This window comes from Eupeodes corollae, chromosome 1, assembly GCF_945859685.1.
Source record: "Eupeodes corollae chromosome 1, idEupCoro1.1, whole genome shotgun sequence".
Lineage (NCBI taxonomy): Eukaryota > Metazoa > Arthropoda > Insecta > Diptera > Syrphidae > Eupeodes > Eupeodes corollae.
In genome coordinates, this window is record NC_079147.1 from 199110223 (window position 1) to 199129931 (window position 19709).

A 19709-nucleotide genomic window follows, 5' to 3' on the forward strand; every position below is an offset into this window, starting at 1 on the left:
TTAGATTTTCGAACGAAAATCCAATGACAGTAAATTTTCTCTAAAAATTTTGTTCCCTATAACAATTATAACTCAGGACCTTATTACGAGGTTCGCGGCGGATCGTTTTCAATTCGACTCGTGTCGTATTTCCTTATTAACGAATTCGCGGCGAAGCGAAAATAGTTCCTCCTATATTCCAGTGATTTGGCACTTTTGGTTTGGGTTTTTCTTTCTGTATTCCAGTGAGTTGACAGCTTTCTAAACAAAATTTGTTTTGTTTTGATTGTATTTGTGAAATTTGCTGTGATTTATTCGAAATTTTATATTTTATTTTGGATAAATTATAAGAAAATTAAAATAAAGCTAACATACATTTTTGCATCAAGAAAAAATCCACGAAATCGAACAGTGAATAGTAATGAACACTTTCGCCTGTGAATCCGCCAAAAAAGCTATCGGATTTCAACTCGCCAACAAACATTAAAACATTTCAAATTCGCCTTCGAATTCTTTAATTGGTCGCCTTCAAAAGGAAGAAGGCGAAAGCGAAAGCAATGATCGAAAAATGGCAAACTCGCTAGCAAAACGATTCGCCGCGAATCCCATAATAAGGCCCCAGGAAAACTTTTTAAACATCATTTATGTTTCCATTTCTCTAAAAAGGGGAAACATTTTGATTCCATTATTTTGTTTTGTTTGTACCGGACTTGTAATAAAATAAAATAATTTAATTAATTTTAATCAAAGCATAAAATATTAAATAAAACACATTTACTTCAATTTCTTATGATATTATGGTATTTTATTTAAATTTGCATTTTTTGTTAGTTTGCTTAATTTGTTTTTGTTTGTTCTCGAAATATTTTCGTTTAAAATTATATTTAATATATTAACACTATCGTACAGTTAATATAATTATTATGAATACTTTATTTTTATACAATAAATATATATGTATGCATATACCTAAGTAGATATATTTTTAAATGAGATGCAAAATATTACGTTATCAGAAATTGAACTTAAAAAAAAAAAAACAAGTAAACTTCACAAAGCAAGAAGTAATTGATAATAAAATTAAAAAATCATAAATTTTCTTTTAACATCAAATTGAAATGTACACATTATTATGGTGTTACTTTTTGTAGTATAGTTATTGTATGATGTATATCTTCGGATATACTTAGCTCAAGGGAACACATTAGGCGATTTTCGGATTACTTAGGATATTTTCTTTAGTTTTTGTATTTTTATTGTTTGCGTATTTGCGTTTGGACTAAATTTTCACTGGATTTTATTTTCACCAATATTTTTTAAACTTTCATCAAATGGTACAAAGTTTAAAATATTCATTTTCTTTTTTTTTATTCAAATACGCAAATCTTTAGCTTTTTGCAAAGAAAAATACATACCAAGAAAATTAAGACCTATTTTATTTAAGAGATAGCAATAGCTTTTGTTTTTTGTTTTTGTAATATATTTATGCACATTTATGATTTCGAAAAAGAATATTTGAGTTTAGATATTAATACAAATAAACGAAGAATAAATTAGTTGAGATATAGAATAAATTAAAGTGCTACACATAAATTTAAAAACAAAAAATAGCTTTGTGTTCTTATAAAATAATTTAAAAAAATCACTTTCTTACAACTAAATGGATGATTTCAAAAACTATATGAAGTACATAATTTTTATTTGTTGCTTAAATATAATACAGTTTATTCAATTTTGGCAATTTTCTTAATTTAATTCTTCAAAATTAATCAGATCTTTCTGTTTTTATTTGCCATAAAATTTAAAATTTTGTTTAGTCACAATTTTGCTTGCTAATATCACATTTTTTAAAATGAAATCAAAAGGTTTTTTTTTTGAAATGACTAGAGGCAGACTAATTTAAAACAGCTTTCTTTTAGCTAATTACAGATCTACTAGACTTTCAAGTAATATTGCAGAAAACTATTATAAATTGGTTTGTCTCGAGTCCCATTCTTTTCTATATTGAAAATAAGTTTTACTTTTTGAATTTTGACTCGAAATAATGAATTTTAAAGAAAATTCGCCATTTATATACTTTTTTTCTTTTAAAGCCTACTTTAAAAATATATATAAAAATAATATTTTATACCTTTTTTGTTGTTTTAAAATAAAGTTCGTCTCTTCTTTGTAAATAAATAAAATATCTTACTTTTATTTAATGTGAATTATAATCTCGTTTAGTTTTGTTTTATTTTGTGATTGCTGCGTAATTTTAGGCCGTAAAATTCTAGTGATTTTCATTTTAGTTTTTTTTACTAATTTGGCAATAATTTTGAATTTTATTTTTTAAGCTATGATACCCAAAGAAATCATTCTCAAGAAAATATTAGTCTTTATTTAATTAAAAAAATCAAAGGGAAATATTGTCAAATTCCGTAAAATAAAAATAGATGAAGATTTTTGTGTTCCATTTTTTGACGACACAAGCATTTCTTTTTTACATTATTTGGGCAGTTATTAGTTGGACATATTTCTCTAGTTAAAATTTTAACAAAATATAGTACGAATTTTTCGAGAGAAAGACTTCCTTGAAATGCAAAGCTTTACATAATTATAATTTCCACGCACTCACACACACACAAAACTATTTCTCATAGGTTACATTTGTTTTTTATGGTAATTGTTCTTTTAATTTTGTTTTGTTAATTGGATTATCTTCATAAAATCGAAGTTTTTAAAATTATAAAATATAATTGTACCAATTATTTATGTAACCCTCTTTTATCAACTTTATGAAATAAATGGAATTTAAAATTTAGAGTTAAAAGAAGAAAACTTATTTTGAAATAAGAATTCATAATTTTTTACAATGACGGCTTCATTGACTACCAACGTCTTCACAAATCGTATGTAATCTCTCTGTTTCACTATTGGTAACGATATTTATCGAACTTACTTTAGCTCTTTGATAAGCAACTACAGTATTTTCACCCAGACATTTAATACAAACATATCCAATGAGCACAGCTATACCAACGGTTAATATACGAATTAAAGGATCGACATAGAGCTGAATGACTACCCATGCACATGCCCCAGAGACACACATGAGGGTGACCAAGATAATAGTTTTGGCCCAGTGCTGAATAGTGAATCCTTTTTCCCAATCAAGTCTAAACAAATATGGAAAGGTTTTTTATTTTTTGATTAATTAAAAAATCAAATCAGTATGAAGACAACTTACTTCTTCGCTTTCTCGATCTCATATGGTGATCCACAGACTTTGCAAGATAATATCGCATCTGCGGTACTACTACAACTTTCCACCAACCATCGTTTCAAACATTCATGATGTACTGAACTCACATCGCCGGTGCATTTGCATGGTTGAATAAGTGGTTCTGGTTTATCGGCATCATAGCAAATCCAACATAGCTTTTCCAGAATAAAAGATTGTCCTTCTTCTAGTTCCCTGCCTTTGTTTTCGCTCGATGTTGAAGGAATGCTGGGATCAATTTGACGACGAAGTAATTTACGCGGATTTAGAATCCAAAGTTGTTCGGGAGCCATAGAATTCCATAAGCAACAGGGGAACCATAAAGCCACTCCAATTTCAGCAATACGGAAGACAATATCATGCCAATTGCGTGAGTAAACTGGGACTCTTTTAATTAATAAAATAATAGTTTATTGTAAGATAATTTAATTTCTATAATTTAATTTATTTATACTTTTTCTTCCAAAAATCGCCCAAAGTCTCTGAGGTTAGGAAACCGACAATAACAATCAACATAATTGCCTGACTTAACAGTCCCAATCGTGATTGATGTAATTGTGATGCATTGACTATAGCTTCATTGGGACCTAAGATATTACCGCTTGAATCGTAGACAAAACCACCGCGTAACTTAAAGAACACTTCAACGCCATAGATCAGGAAAAATACAACAACTATTAGCAGAAGCGCTGCATAAATGCCATTAAATATGTGTGCGTAGATTTGGCTATTGGGGATAATTAGTGATGAGAATACCTCTACTCCAAACAAACTATATAGGAAGAAATTAAAAGCAACAAAACCGAGGAAGCTTTTCGATAGAAATTGTGATTTTTCCCAATGAACGTCACGCAGATGGAAAATCTAAAAAGAAAATACGTGTCCAAATTTATTAATCATAATATTAAAAAAAAAAATAAGAACTTCATTTTTTTTGGTACAAAAGTTATAACTGTTCGTAGTTGGATTCGCAATTTCGAGTGAAATTATTCTGAGAATATTCTAACGTAGATTTCTCAAATCGGAAAACCCTATCCAAGCCAAAACAAGGAAGTACTGTGGGAAGATTCGATGGAAGACTGCTACAATCGCAAGAGACTGCCATGTCCTTTTGTAATTGAGTCTCTAACAACCATTTAAGAAGTCCTATGCTGCCTGCATTAAGTATTGAAAACCATTGGAAGGTCTTCGAATCCTATCCGAAGGATGGCACAGTAAAGGAAGACCGCGACTCAGGTGGAGCACGCATGAAGGAGATGACCTCAACCAACTTAGCGTGCGAAGGTGACCGAGCTGGCTGGACACGCATGTTGGTTGAGGCCCAAGTCCTCCCGACTGTAGCGCCACCTCAAATAAGTATGTCAACTAAACATACAGCTTTAAGGTTATGGGCATCTGGCATATTATCTCATTTAATTTAATCTGTCAATGAATTTTGCTGGTCTTTTCATATTCTAGACAATTGAGTAGTAACACTTAAAAAAGTAATGAAAACTAAAAAGAGTATAATTCAATTAAATTTAAACTCACACAACAAAAAAGAAGACAAACTTTTTTGGAATGACAAGACTTTTAATAAAATTAACTCTCGCATCAACAAAACAAAAGAAACAAGTCGTCAACCTTAAAAAATAAAAATAGGAAGAACACAATTTTGCACTTAAGTTAGTGTTGGTCGAGGTGACACATAAGATACAAAAAGGAAAAAACAACAATTTTGTTGATATAATTAAGTTTTCTCGGTTCACTTGCACTAAGTATACTTGCACTCGGCAATAGTATTGACAATACACTGATAATTTGCGCTTGAAAATAAATAAAATAAGAGGACGTAGCTGAGTGCATTTGAACTTGAAACTGATTTTTTTATCATTTGATAGGAATTTATAATAATAATTTTATATCAAAAAGCTTATCTTCTTGATTTATAATAGAAGATATTTATTTCATAGATAAAATATTTCAATTATATCTCATGATATTAAAGGACAAGAGAATGATAACTGTGGCGCCAAGAAATGATAACGGTTTTTTGTAGAACACTTTATAACAGGCATTTTTTACTATAGCATTTTTTGGAGGGTCTATCTACCCCGCTTTGAGCCCATCCATCCCTGACAACATTACTCATACCCCGAAATGGTTGAGTTGAGAGTTGTATGTTATGTTTGTAAACACGTTGAGATTTTGTTGGCTTTGAAAGAAATAATTTGTATACGAGTTAATCAAATATTCTATTATTAAAATCAAATAAAAACACCGTAAATACTCAAGCAATAAATATTTTCAATTTTCTAGAAAACTAGAACTCCGTGCTCAAAAGGTCAACCTTTACATATGTGGACTTAAGTGGTTTTAGCTATTTATTTTGTTTGTTATATATTCTCCCTACAAACTATTTTTCCTTTTTAAACCTTGTTGATAAATCTTTTTAAAAAAGAATATTAACTTTTTGTAAAATAGCTTAAGTTTAATTTGTAGGGTTTTTCAAAATTAAAACAACGTAGCTAGAGGATGATTTGTTTTAGGCTTCAACCATTTCATTTTTCAGATAATATGCAGAAATGATTTTGTTAAACTATCTTTTATTGGTTTTATGTTCGATATTAATTACAAAAGTAAAATTGCTAATGTAAACTTAGGATATTTTTCCACATTTCTATATATGCGTTTACATTTGTTAAATTAACTCATGATGTTTTACCATATTTGGTAAATAAAAAAAATAATACAAATAAAAACACAACAACGGTTGAGTCGACCTAAAAACAAGTTAGGATACTCAGTAAATGAAAAATTGTAAAAGTTGTTTTGGTAAAAGCACTCAAGTCAAAAAAACATTGATAAATATATTAAATATTCTACAAAATGTAATTGTTTATATAAAGGCAAAATTACTGAAAAGTGTATTTTCATATCTTTCTTAATTTTGTTGAAGCAAAGATTGAAACTTAAAAATCTGTTTTCTCGAAAACTTTAAAAATAGACTTAAAAGCTTTTACCTTTTGAACACATAAACTATATATATGAATAGAAGTATCGAATTGTAAGAAAAAAATATTATAAAAGATCAAAGTATTGACAAATTTTACTTTAAACATTTTTTTAATGTTTTTCCCAAATTAAGAATTCAAAACTCCTTATTTTTCAAAAACTATGCAAAGAGTTTCCATGATTTAAAAACTAGCTAAAAGAAAAAAGTATTGACAAAAAATGCAATTGTGTGGTATTTATATTAAATTTAGAGGTGGAGTAACTTATAAGGATCCAAGGCCATGAAGTCATGACTTTCAATCACTCCAGTTTGTGTGGCAGAAATGGAAGGGACCAACAATTGTATACCACATTTAAACAGGTTAACATAAATAAAATCGGCTTAGGTGATTTTTGATTAAAGAAATCCAAAATTAACGAATTTGATCTAAGAAAGATTTAAGTCAAATTGAATGATGATTGATAAAAAGCTGTCACAAATAAAATGTGATAGTCATTTCCCAACAAATATGTTGGTTTTGAATAGAGCTACCAGACGATAACACAAAAAACTGCAAAATTTTCCCATTTACCGTTTTTCTTAAAAAAAAAAACGAAACTCAACCCAATTTGGTACTTTTATTTAGATATTTTATAGGAATCACTTTAAAATGTCACCATGGCGACAATGATTTTCCACAGTTCTAATCTGAAATTGTTCAATCAAATTGAATTGATTTGAGTAATTTTGACTATTTGACTATTAATAATGTGATAGTCACTTATCATCTTAGCCGATTCCACCCCAGCTTTAATCAATTGACAATTTTGGATATAAAAGATTAGACCTTTGATTTAGGATTGAACATAAGATCTTTTATTGTGTTTCAAAGTCAGCTTAGAAGTCCCTCAAAGCAGTGTTAAAAAACCTGAAATCATTCTAATGCATATAATTATTGTTTTTATATTATTAAGCTCTTTCTTAAAAAAAGAATGCGATGCACATGCGTTTCGTAGGATGGACTGCATAGTGAGGTTAGGCTAGGTAAATGGGCTGGTGATTGATGAAATTATCGCCACACTTAGAAGTGGATCCATTGTAATACCTTGAAGTCTTGAACTTTATTGAAAATAAAATATAAAAACCTATGATATTGCCTTGTTCTAGCCATTTAGAGGTATTGATAAAGTCTAATAGGCCGTTTCTTTAAATGTCTACTAGTTCTTTAAAATGATTGAAAAGTGACGGCCAAAGAGTTTATTTCTATTTTAGCATAGTGCTAGACGCACAAGAAGTGGGTTTTATTTCCTTGCCCTTCTAAATAACTGCAGCTTTTGCAAATACAATTGGTGTTAAGCCGCATTTTCTTTGTATAGTAACCCAACAAGTTGTGGCCTAGTATTATGATCATTTTTGACATTTTTTGTCTAAGTGGATCTAGTTTTGTCGAATTTGGGCCATAATTTGCTGGTCGTAGCACAAATTTCGAGGCTTTTTATCTTTCATTGCTTTCTTGAAATATCTTATTACCAATGATTTGTTTTAGTTTACAGGATGGGGTGTTTACGAGTCTGTATGCAATGGGTCCAGTGCTGTATCTATCCTTTCCAGCTCATTACCACTCTCGTTCCTAGGCACATCTCTCTGACCTGGACCTGGTACGTAGTTGAGTCTAATGTTATGCTGTATACTAAAAAACATTAGTTCTTTGCGAAAGTAATTTACAAGACTGGAAGTTTGACTCAAGTAAGTTATTTTGTGATCTTCCATTGCGACTTGAAAAAATACTACGGTTTAAAGGATAATCACTTTTTTTTAAGTTCACTCGATATTTTTGAAAAAATAATCCAAAAAAAAAAAAAAAAAACTTACCTCTGCCCAAAGGCACACAACCAATGAAGAGCATGTCATCAGCAATGGATAATATGCAGACATTAGTGTGGCAGCCCATGTTGGTTGAAGATCACGCTAAAAATAAAAAAATCTATTATTAATATGGATTTTGTATAATATACATTTTATCGATACTTACCGGAGTTGTAAAGTAAGCTCCACGAATTGATGCCGCCAAAAATACCATAAAATATAAAAATTTCTGTGTTGTTAGACGACATGCTCGTAAAAATGAGGGCTGCTTCAGCCTTTGATATTCGGCAATAATACATATTATCAACTGTATTACCGAAACTACAGCTACAAAATAAAATACTCCCGATATCCCGGCATGATAGGGTAAATTGAATGCAGAACATTCATCGCCAGCATAACGTATTTCACAGAGACATGTGCCATTTAGACAATCGCCCCGACCCGAACATGTGGCTACAGAGTCATCGTTGGGTGGGGCGTTTTTTAATGCACTAGAGGAGCACCTCATTAATGCATGCAAACTGGGGAGCATTCTTCAATAAGGTACCTGGAATTAGAAAGACAGAGGTTACAATTTTAAATTCAAATTCATGCGATTTTAATTTCTACATATTTGAGTAAAATAACGAATTTGGAAATACATTTTTGGGAAAATAATGTTACGTCACTATATTTTTTATGCTTGGGAAACTTAACAAAGTTTTATTAATGCTTTTATGGTAGCACTTAGATTTGAACCTTTGCGGTATTAAATATTTTGAATTTAATGACCTTTTTTGGAAAAAATGTGAATAGGTATTAAATTTTGTGTAATTTATATAGATTTTTTTTACAAAAATACAGAAAGTACAAATTTTGTCAACACTACGTGTAGACTGTATAAGCTTTGGTACAAAATGTAAGGTTTAAAAAAGAGAATTCCATGAATATTCATTTTGAAGCTCGGAATATTAAAATGTAGAAGAAAAATGGATTTAAAGAAAATATGTACAGAAATAAAGGGACATTTGAAACACCGTGGGAAGGGAGAATATTAATTTTATTACTATTTATTCAAACTCAAACTTATTCATACTCAAACCAATAATGAACTCCGAGTCAAATTTAATCGTTTGATTCGGCGTCAGATAAGCTTTTTAACAATTTGGAAGTCCAAAAATTCGAAATGACTCCGACAAATTCAATCACATGTGTCAATTTTGTCTCGGTTATGTGAGTTCACCTTGAAATCATACCTTAACACCGCATGTTTCGTTGCAAACTTAATTTGCAAGTCATATAATAAATAATAAAAGCACAAGAAGGTAACGATTTGGCAGAAAACACACGAACTTCTATGATAACCGAATTAGTTTCACTCAACCAACCAACTGCATTGACGAACTATGGAAGTGAAATGATGTCCTAAATATATTGTATATTTTCACTTTGATTAGATCCATTGAATAGTGACATCGAATTTTGAATTAAAAATGTCAGCATAAATAAAATGCTACTGGCAGTTCTCTTAAGCTTATAAGAGGAATACATACAAATGGACTATTCTTTTAAGAGACAAAAAATATAAAAGAACCTAAAGTAATTAAACTTGACAAAGCTTTTCTAGCCTCTTAAAGCATAGACGATTTTTGATGGCAGTTTATTGGAATGCATGGAAACAAGTTACCTGTCCTTCTGTCTTGTATTAATGGCTTGTGTTGTTATCAACGTACATAGTCTAGTCGCTTAAGGTGATATGTTCACTACTCTGTACATTTATGTGCTGAGTAGTATGTAATGTAATAAAATTTGTTGATAGAACGTTTTCACATTCTACAAACATACAAAGATTCAAACCCAGTATTACATATTTGTATACTTTTTAATTTTATATATTTTATAATATTGAACATATAGTTTAAGATTTAAAAATCTACCTGCGAAATAAGTTAGACATGCCATTTGATTTTCAAAAAAACCTTAATTTTTCAAAATTAATTTTCGATAATCGTTAAAGCGGTTTCGTATTAGATTTCCGCAAGACAAAAAAACCGTTTTTGGGACATCGAATTCAAAAATCCTAAAGAACAATGATCATTAAATATTTTTTTGATAACATGAGAACTCGTTAGACAGAAATCGGTTCATGAGTTTCTGAGAACATTAAAAATCAAAATAACCGTTCTATGGGGAGTACACTTCTTGAACGAAGTCAAGTTAAGAAAAAAAAATTAGAGAACAATTAATAAAAATCAGTCGGTTCGTATTTGAGAAAATTTGAATTTACGTTTTTTGATTTGATATCTGTAGTCTTAAAAAACATTTATTTGTTATGCTTAATTCCTTAGTTTCCAAGTTTGAACTCAACCGAAATAATGTTTTGCGCTGCAAGGCGCGGATAGACAACCGAACGAAATCAGAGGACCCGCATTTGTTGACTTCTCTGCCATCCCAGTGTCATGTTTGATTAAAATTACGAGTTCGATTTTTTTTTAAGGAGTGCAAAACTGGATATGTAGTTCTTTTTTGTCGCAAGTAATCAATTTAAATTTTTCTTCACATTCACATTTTCACAAAAAACATCTGACCAACACTAGATTTAAAACGTCCAATGTACTTGCTATCTCAAAGCAGATCGTATAAGCTCGATAATAGGTGTCATAACCGGACACTGTCTATAAGGAAAGCACGCCACGCGACTAGGCGTATTCTCAAATGACTTTTGCAGAAGCTGTATGGAGGAGGAAGAGGGGGAAACAATTCTTTATCTTCTCTGTACATGACCTGCTTGGGCTCGAAAACGCAAGAATTACCTAGGAGAATTCTTCTTTAACGATCTAAACGATCTAAATCATATCAGCATAATCAGCCTCTCACGTTTCGTAAGGGACTCAAACTGGTTCCATTGAGTTTAGAAGGAAGCCTCAAGATTGATGTGGTATCACAATGGGCGATTAAACCTAAACGATTAGGTTAACCTAACCTAACAATATACAAATATTGCTGCTATTTAAAATGGCATAATATTTGATCGATGCACTCTTGAAATACTGTTTTTTATTTCAATTAATACATTTTATCAACAGTCAATCCGTTGCTGGTTCATTTTTGACATAAGGTTGTGTGGGTGGGAATACATTCAAGACAAAAAAATGGAAGAAAGAATTGAAAATGTTGACATTTCTCACGTTTCAATGTCTCCGAAATCTAAATCAAACATTTTTATTGAGATTTCTGTGTCTGATTCTGTACGTATACGCTTGTACGTTCGATATAACATGTTTATAACAAAATCTTTACAGTACAATCTTAATTAAGTCTGATTTTTTTTTTTCTTAATTACTTAAATACATTAGACACTCAATTTTTTACTTTCCATATGAAGTTTTTGTAATCGATCCCATTTGCGCATTGACATTTCGGGATACCATAATTCGTCGTCCGAATCTCAAGATCAACCAGTAGAGATATCAAATTAAAATAAATGTGTTTGTACAGATAATAACATCAAAAGATACAGAAAAGATTTACAAAATTAGGTGGGTGTTTTTTTGCTATAGCAATTTAAAAATTTAAAAATGTTGGTCGACTCCCAACTTCTTAAGAAATAATAAAGTACTCGTAATGCAAGCAATTTTAATTCGATTTTAAATTTTATAATGTGAAAACTAACGTGTCTTTTTTATAAATCACAAAACTGAAAAAAAAACAAGTATTTGTCACCTCCAATATTTAAGAAACACAAAATGATATTACCTCCAGAATAATTGTATGCAATGAAGAATAATGTTTTTGACATATGGTGAAATTTTGAGAAAAATCGATGAAAAGGTTTTTTACAAAGAATTAAAATTTAACTTGCCAACAAATTAAGGACATTACCTTAAAACTTACTTATTCTATTTACTACAAAATATTGTTCTTAACATTCATTAACATTTTTAGAAAAATCCAACAGTCAGTTTTTTTTCATAAAAAAATAAGAATCAACAAACAATTCTACTCAAAAAATGGTTTGAATAATTCGAGAATAGATAAAAGTATTGATTTTAAAGATATTTAATTCTATGAAAAATCTAATTGGTATTTTTTTTATAAGAAATAAAAACTTTAAAAAAATGCTTCTTAAATTGATAAAAAATTGGTTTTCGACTAAAAATGTCGGAAACAAAAAAAGATTCTGAAATCAATCTTACTTTATCATATACAAAATATTGTTGATTACTTTTAGCTAATTTTTTTAGATTTTTTTTCGGTCAAAATACTCGGAACGTTAAGTAAATTAAGGTTCATGATTTTATTTTGTAAACTGTTACTTGAGTTTTGATAAAAATTTACAAAATGCCTTTTTTTATGGAATAAATAAAATACTTTTTATGAAATAAATATACATACATACACTACATCAAAAAATTGCACGTACAAATAAATGGGTTTCCCTCACATTATGAACTTAATACCACAAATCTGAGCTTATTGACTTTATTTGCTAAAATTATAATGTATAATAGGAAACTGCAACAAATTGTTCGAGCTTTGCCTCATGGTTTTTTTTTAACGTTAGTAGAATTTTGCCAGGAATGTCAAACAAATGTTCGTACACTGCTCTCTTCTCTAACAAAATGTAAATAACGGTTCTTTTTAAAATATATGTGTACTGTAATGATATTGAGAGATCCAGACTCAGTATGCCGTGGTGTATTGATCTTTTCAATTGTTTTTTTTTTTTTAATTTTGCCAAGTTTATTTTGAAAATGCAGGCTTCTCATAAAAAAGTACCTCTTGAAGTAAGAAAAGTGATTTTTAAACTAAGAAACGACGGAAAAAGTTATTCTGAGATATCGTCAACTATTGGTAGAACACGGTCTACAGTTCAATATGTATGCAAAAATAGAAGCATTGAAGTGGCCCCAGGAAGAGGTCGAACAAAAAATACTAGACGCGGAATATCGCTTAACCCTCAAACTTTTCGGAACTTTCTTCAATCAACGGGATATAATGGTCGCACGGTACAAAAAAACCCTATATTTCAAAAGCAAACGTTTTAAAACGCTTGAACTATGCGAATGCATACGTTTTGAAACCAGATGATTTTTGGTAGAATGACGAGAGCAAGTTGAGTCGGACGGTCGAAGATTTGTGTGGAGGAAACCAAACACAGCATTAGATGTGAAGAATTTGCAATCAACGGTGAAACATGGAGGCGAAAACGTTATGGTCTGGGGAGCTTTGGGGTCCAATGGTGTGGGAAATTTAGTTTTTATAGAAACAAGAATGGATAAAAACAAATATTTACAAATTTTAAAAGAAAATTAGAAAGCCAGCGCTTTAAAAATTGACCTTAAAGACGACTCTTTACTTGTGCAAGACAACGATCCTAAACATTCATCAAGGATAGTAAAGGAGTGGTTTCTCTATAATGTTAAATCGCAATTGCCTCATCTCCCCAATCCCCAGACCTTAGTCCCATTGAGCATCTTTGCGATTGTTAGAAGTAATAAAAACCAGCTAAAAGCCGGTATATGCCGTATATTGGAAGAATGGAAACAAATTTCTAAAACTAGTTCTCTCTATGAAGAATCGCCTTCACAATGTTATAAACGCGATAGGTTATCACACTCGATACTAAAACTTACATATATATATGTACATAATTTAGTTTTTTATCACTGTACGTGCAATTTTTGACCTTCGTTTTCCTACTTTGCCTAATTTGTTGCATTCTTTATTTCTTCATGAAGTTTGTACTAATTTATTTTGTTTCTTTTTTAATCCTCATATAATAAACAATGCCAAAATTCAATTGGATATTTATAAAAAAAATGACCGCACGATAAAATATCAATTTAATATCTGAAGTAATTTTATCGATGCAAAACCCTGTATATAAAGTTCTCAAAACGTATGACATTTTGATGTCTATATGAATATATTTAATTAAACATAGAACGCATTCAATTTTACCTTATTGTGTACTGAAAATTGATACCACAAAAGTAAATTTATGCGACCTGGTTGTGGACTTTATTTCTACATTATTCGTAACCCCAACCTACTTTCAAGTAAATGGTCATCAATTAGTTCTTGTAAGAGTTAAAATTTATAGAAAATAAAAACTGCAAACACTTCAAAATATATCAAATTCACCCTTCATAATCGCAAGGGGTGTTGTGTCCGGCTTCAAGAGAAAACATATCAATTAATTACTAAAAAGCACATTTCAATTTACATACTTTTACTCTTAATTGTCATTGTCAGTTGTGATGTGTTACAATAATAAATATAAAATTCAATAAATTATGTACTGTTTTGAATCGAACAAACCAAAACTAAACAAAAAAGTCAAATACGAATCAATAGTCTATTTTCTATCGGCCGCCGAACGCTGGTGTCATGACTTGTCTCTGTTGTCATTGATGTCTGTCATCTATGTGTGACAATTTACACTCATCTTTAGGATTACTTTGCATGTACAACTTAAAAATTGAAATTGATTCAATTTGTAATTCAATTAGATTTTGCTTTGTTTCGAAAAATAAAAACCTGTCTCTCGCTGATATGATGACGGGATGCATTATATATCGTATTGACATAGCTCGATGCTAGTTTCTATTTCATTGTTGTTGAAAAAAAAACTATGAAAGGCTCTAGCAGAAAATAGCACGAAGCCTTTAACGGGTAGAGAATCATGTTTGCATTTTAATTTAAATTATAATAATGAGTAGGTACCTAGCCTAATAAACAGTGCTGTGTTAAAAAAAATAATAAGTTTAACAGACAAGCAACTTATTTTTATCACTGGAACCACAGTTGGTGGCCAGTTGTAGCTAGCATAGGTTTTCATCATTAAAAAATGTTGTTTCTTTTTTAGTTTATTCCATTTTCTTTGTATTCCTACCTGTCAGTTTTATTTTCAACGACCAATTTGATTCAAACTAGTAAATGCTTGATTTTTATCAGGAAATATTAATTCAATGACAAACATTTTTCAAAAAAATTACAATTATTGGTTAAAGTGATGAAAGTCAATGATAGCTAAAACTGAGCCCTTATAATTATCATTTATTTTTTTATTAAAAGAAATCATTGGAATTTTTCAAGATCGTAATATCGCTCATTGGAAATTCTGAAATTCAGTGACACAAACAATTTTTTTTTTTGACAATGAAAATGAAAAAGTGATTTCCAATCAATTAGTAAACACTTTATACTTCTTATAAAAAGGAAACATAACTCCAAACATTTTTCCGAATTGATTTCAATGATGGTAAAAATTAACTTTCATTTTGACACACAACTGTCAAACATTTATGAGGCGGGGTCTAGTTATCTCAATCCCATTTGACAGAAAGATAATGAAACATTAAATTTCAAAATGAGTCTCAAAAGAGTTCAATGTTAAAACCGTTCTTATGGGGAATAAATCAATTTATTCTATCAACATAAATTGATTTATTTTTGATTTAAGTTCAAATCTGGATATCTGTATTTTTCGAAAGAGTTAACCCCCCTTTGCAACAATACTACTACATTTTAAAAAAACGTTTAGATGAGAATTTGACAGCTCTACGGCACTCGATACGATGATAAAAAAAAAATTATTTTTAAAAGTAATCTGAATTTACCAATTGAAGCCCCTATTAGTATGAAATTGACAGTTTTTCTAAATGAGTTTAGGAGTAAAATAATTGCTCAAAATTTTTGCACATCATTATCAAAATAACATGTGATTTGAAGTGGGTGGAATATATGACAAGCTTAGATACATAAATACATAGTCGATCGAAAGAAATGGCAATATGGTCAGGCATGAAATATTTGCAATAACTATTCGTATTAAAATTAATATATTTTCAACTCAACCTTAATTTAAATTATAAATAATTTCTCACTTTTCTTTCGAGTTTTCATATCAGAAGAATGCAGCGCATCGTTAGCTTTTTTCGAATATTGTGTGTGTGAAAAAATATTGTATTATATTTTACATAATTGTCGATGGTGGCGCCAGACATAGATGTGTTCAACTTAATAAAAGTTCAAACTGGCATTGACACCGTTAGGTTGTTAAATATCCATTTTAGTAAGGCTTGTTGTTGTTTTTTCACATTGGATTAATGTTTAATTCAGTGAATACGCCTACTGAAGGCTACAAAAAAAAAACTACAACAAGTTTAAGTTCAAAATCATAATCAATTTATGACAGTTGGTTTCTTAATTTGAATCGCAAAAGACAATTAAGTTGAACACACCTTATTTTTGAATGAAATTAATGCAGTCTCTAGTTAGAACATCTATGCATGTCAGTTGCAATGTAAATTAAAAAAATATAAGTTATGCTTGTTTAGTTGCTTATAGATTTGATGTTTGTCAGAGCTGTTAATTTAAACTCCATACAAGACACGGAAGTGTCAGCCCTATAACAACACTAACGCAATTAGACGAATATCTAAACTTATTTAAAAAAGAAAAACTAAGTACGTACCCAGAGAAAAACTTAAAACGCAATAACATATAGTTATTGACAGATAAATTGCCACAAGTTATAATTACAAAGGCGCCTGTATAATATTTTCATATGAACCGTAAAGAGTAAACGTTCTCACCTTTTGCCAGTTTGATAATTATGTACATATAAACAAATTGGATGTTATTATAGATGTTTGTCTTTATCATTTAAATTTTATCTTATCTCGTTTGAAACTTAATTAATAAATAATCAAACATTTTTAATTTATTTACAGTGAGATATTTGTTTACTGTAATTGTTTTTACTTTCCAAATCTACTTAATTAAAAAAAATAAATACGTAATTTTATTATCGAAGTTAACAGTTTTAATTTCTATTCATAATTGAACAATAATTCACTTTATGTTTTTAGTCTGTAAACCACTGATTAAACACTTTTTTCTAAATGGCTTCGTGAAGAAAATCGTATTTTCTGAAATCTACTTAACAAGACGCATTGTATTGAACTCATGTAAGTAAAATGTTAAATGTCATGATCGAAATTGAAATAATGGGAAAGTTAATCTAAGATGCAAAAGAACTAAATTTTATTAAAAACTAAAGCTCTCTATACGGTGAATTCATTTATTAGTTCTGGGGCCTTACTATGTATCTCGATTCTACTTTTGATTCTATTCGAAACTCATTTAAGATTCTAATTTCGAATCGTACTACGTATAAAAGTAGAATCGAACGCCGGTTATACCAACATCAAATTTTTGGACAAGAATAATTATTACAAAAATGGAAAGCATTGGAATTTGGTTTAATTTGCAAGGAAATGATGAACGGTACTAGAAAATTGAACACAGAAGCATAAGATATAATTCCAACATATTGGAGCTGAGTGGGAAAAGGTTTGTACATATATGTATATGTATATGGTAGAATGTTTGGACTCATTTTTAATGAGAAATATGTACATATATACTTTTGTTTTGGTTTTGTTAAGAATTATCGTTTTTCTAAAGACGGGTTTATGTTCTTACTTAACATCATATCATAACACATGACTACACGCAGAAGACAAAATGCTGTTCCGATTATCATAAAGTTATCAGCAGCATTGAAATTTTTGGCAACAGGATGTTACCAAAACCAAATCGATGGTGACAAGAACGCTGAAATTGCATAGGAAACCATGACAAAAATACTTGCCGAAATTTTGGCCTCAATCGAAAAATCAATGAAATCAATGAGGAGAGAAACGAAAGTTAAAACGTTATTTTTGGAAAAATCACGAATTCCAGGTGTAATTGGGGTGGTAGATGGAACTTATAATTAATATTTGACTTACACCTTGACAAAAAAAACTTCGCTCGCAAACGCATTTATTGTAGAGTGATTATTTTCGATTTTGCCTTTCTCTACTTTCGAGTTACGTAGTTCCTCATTTATTCGCAAGTTCATAAGAATATAGTTGGCACTACTAGAACTATTCGATTCTCGTATGTTCGAAAGTAGTCAAATAGATACATAGTACCAATTTTTCGAATTCGAGATATTTCATTGTAGAATCGAGTTACATAGTCAGGCCCATGATGTTTTTGAGTTGACACTTGTTTTATGTCTATATGTAAACAATATTGAAACGTCAAGTAAGTACAATTTTAGTCTTATTTTTTTTTGTCGCTTTTAAATTAATAAAACAAAGTCGGCTTAATTGCACATTATTCTTCAATTCGGTTTTCGGTTTATTTAAATTTATTTATTTTTACAAAGTTAATTTTCTACCGCAAATCACCAATGTTGAAAATTTCAAAATTGGTTTTAAACAAAAAATATTGCAAGCTAAAATGATGACTTTTAGCTTATACTGTTTTAAAATTTGTATATTAATAAACTTTGACAGGGCAGCACACAGAATTCTATATTTTATTAGAAATATTTAGTATTAAATATCTTATAGACACCACCAATTCGGGAACGTTTTTCTAAGTTTGAGAAAATCAACAAGAACAAAACAAAGTACATAATTTATGCTTTGATTTATAACATGGATGTATTATGTATCTACTATCTATATCTATATTAAATAAGCAATAATGAAAACAATACATACAAAATCTTCTACAAGGAAAATAAGTCAAATCATGTCGGGGAACGTTCCCGAAATGACCATTCACGAAATGACGATTTTAAATAAGAGCGCCCTTTGATTATACGGCGGCCATCTTAAATGTGATCTGACTTTGTCAATAGGAACATATTTGAGGTTTATTTGTTATTTCGAGTCGTAAAAAAGAATTTCATTAATAGTTAAATGTAATAAATACGTTCACGGAATGACGGACTATTGATGTACACTCTACGAATAATGAATAGAAAGGTACTTAAAATTTAGATATAATTTATTTGACGAAAAATACTCTGGCTTTGTTTTTGTTCTCTTCCCCGGCTGACGTTTCACACCGAATAGCTGAATTTACTTGAAATTATTTTTGATCGATTATCGATATGTTCATTGAAATGTTTTGTGCGGTATTGGACAAACTATTTTGGCATTTTTATAGTTAAAAATAAATAATCTTTTAGTATCCTCTCCAAAACTACATTTTGTATATAAAAAACGGTATATTGAGTAATGACCAGGGTTAAATACCTTACATTTTTCAAATATATTTTGGACTTGTTGTTGAAGATTGTAAATTAGGACGCGTTCCCAAAATTTTCTATGCGTGTATATTGATTTCATTTAAAACTCACCTTATTAATAAATTATGTATATTCTTTGATGGACACACAAAACAGGTTAGTTTTAGTATTTTATTCATTTTTTTAAAAAATTAAGTCAAGATTTAAGGAGTTAAATTGATAGCAAAACCAACTCTGCACCTTGGTGATTTTGAGCCAGGTACTGATCAATGGGCGATACAAGTACAAAAATAGCGTTTTTTTATTTAGCATAAATAGTTAAATTAACATCTCAAAAATATGCCTGTATACCCAAGATTCAAAAGAGGATCACTTAATGTTAAAATTTTTTTCCTCATTTGAACCTAATAATAGGAGTTATCGGACAAAATACGATGTTTAGGATCAAATGAGAACGACAGCAAAAAGCCTCAAATGTACCTTTGTCATCTTGACCACAGCTTCTTTCTTTGTTCATTTACTCTTTCTTTTTCTTTCTCTTTCTCTTA

At 29.8% G+C, this 19709-nt stretch overlaps 1 protein-coding gene across 3 annotated transcripts in view; it reads right to left on the minus strand.

Moving 5' to 3' along the window:
• Positions 1-1755: 1755 nt before the first annotated feature.
• LOC129942666 (uncharacterized) overlaps positions 1756-19709 on the minus strand; it is a 51342-nt gene continuing 33388 nt past the window's right edge. For all 3 annotated transcript variants that reach the window (XM_056051705.1, XM_056051706.1, XM_056051704.1), the window contains 5 exons: positions 8245-8628; positions 8085-8180; positions 3693-4102; positions 3206-3625; positions 1756-3134 (listed from right to left, as the gene is read on the minus strand). In XM_056051705.1, coding sequence (XP_055907680.1) covers positions 2840-3134; positions 3206-3625; positions 3693-4102; positions 8085-8180; positions 8245-8613 — 1590 coding nt within the window. In that variant the 5' untranslated portion in view covers positions 8614-8628 and the 3' untranslated portion in view covers positions 1756-2839. The remainder of the gene's footprint in view (positions 3135-3205; positions 3626-3692; positions 4103-8084; positions 8181-8244; positions 8629-19709) is intronic.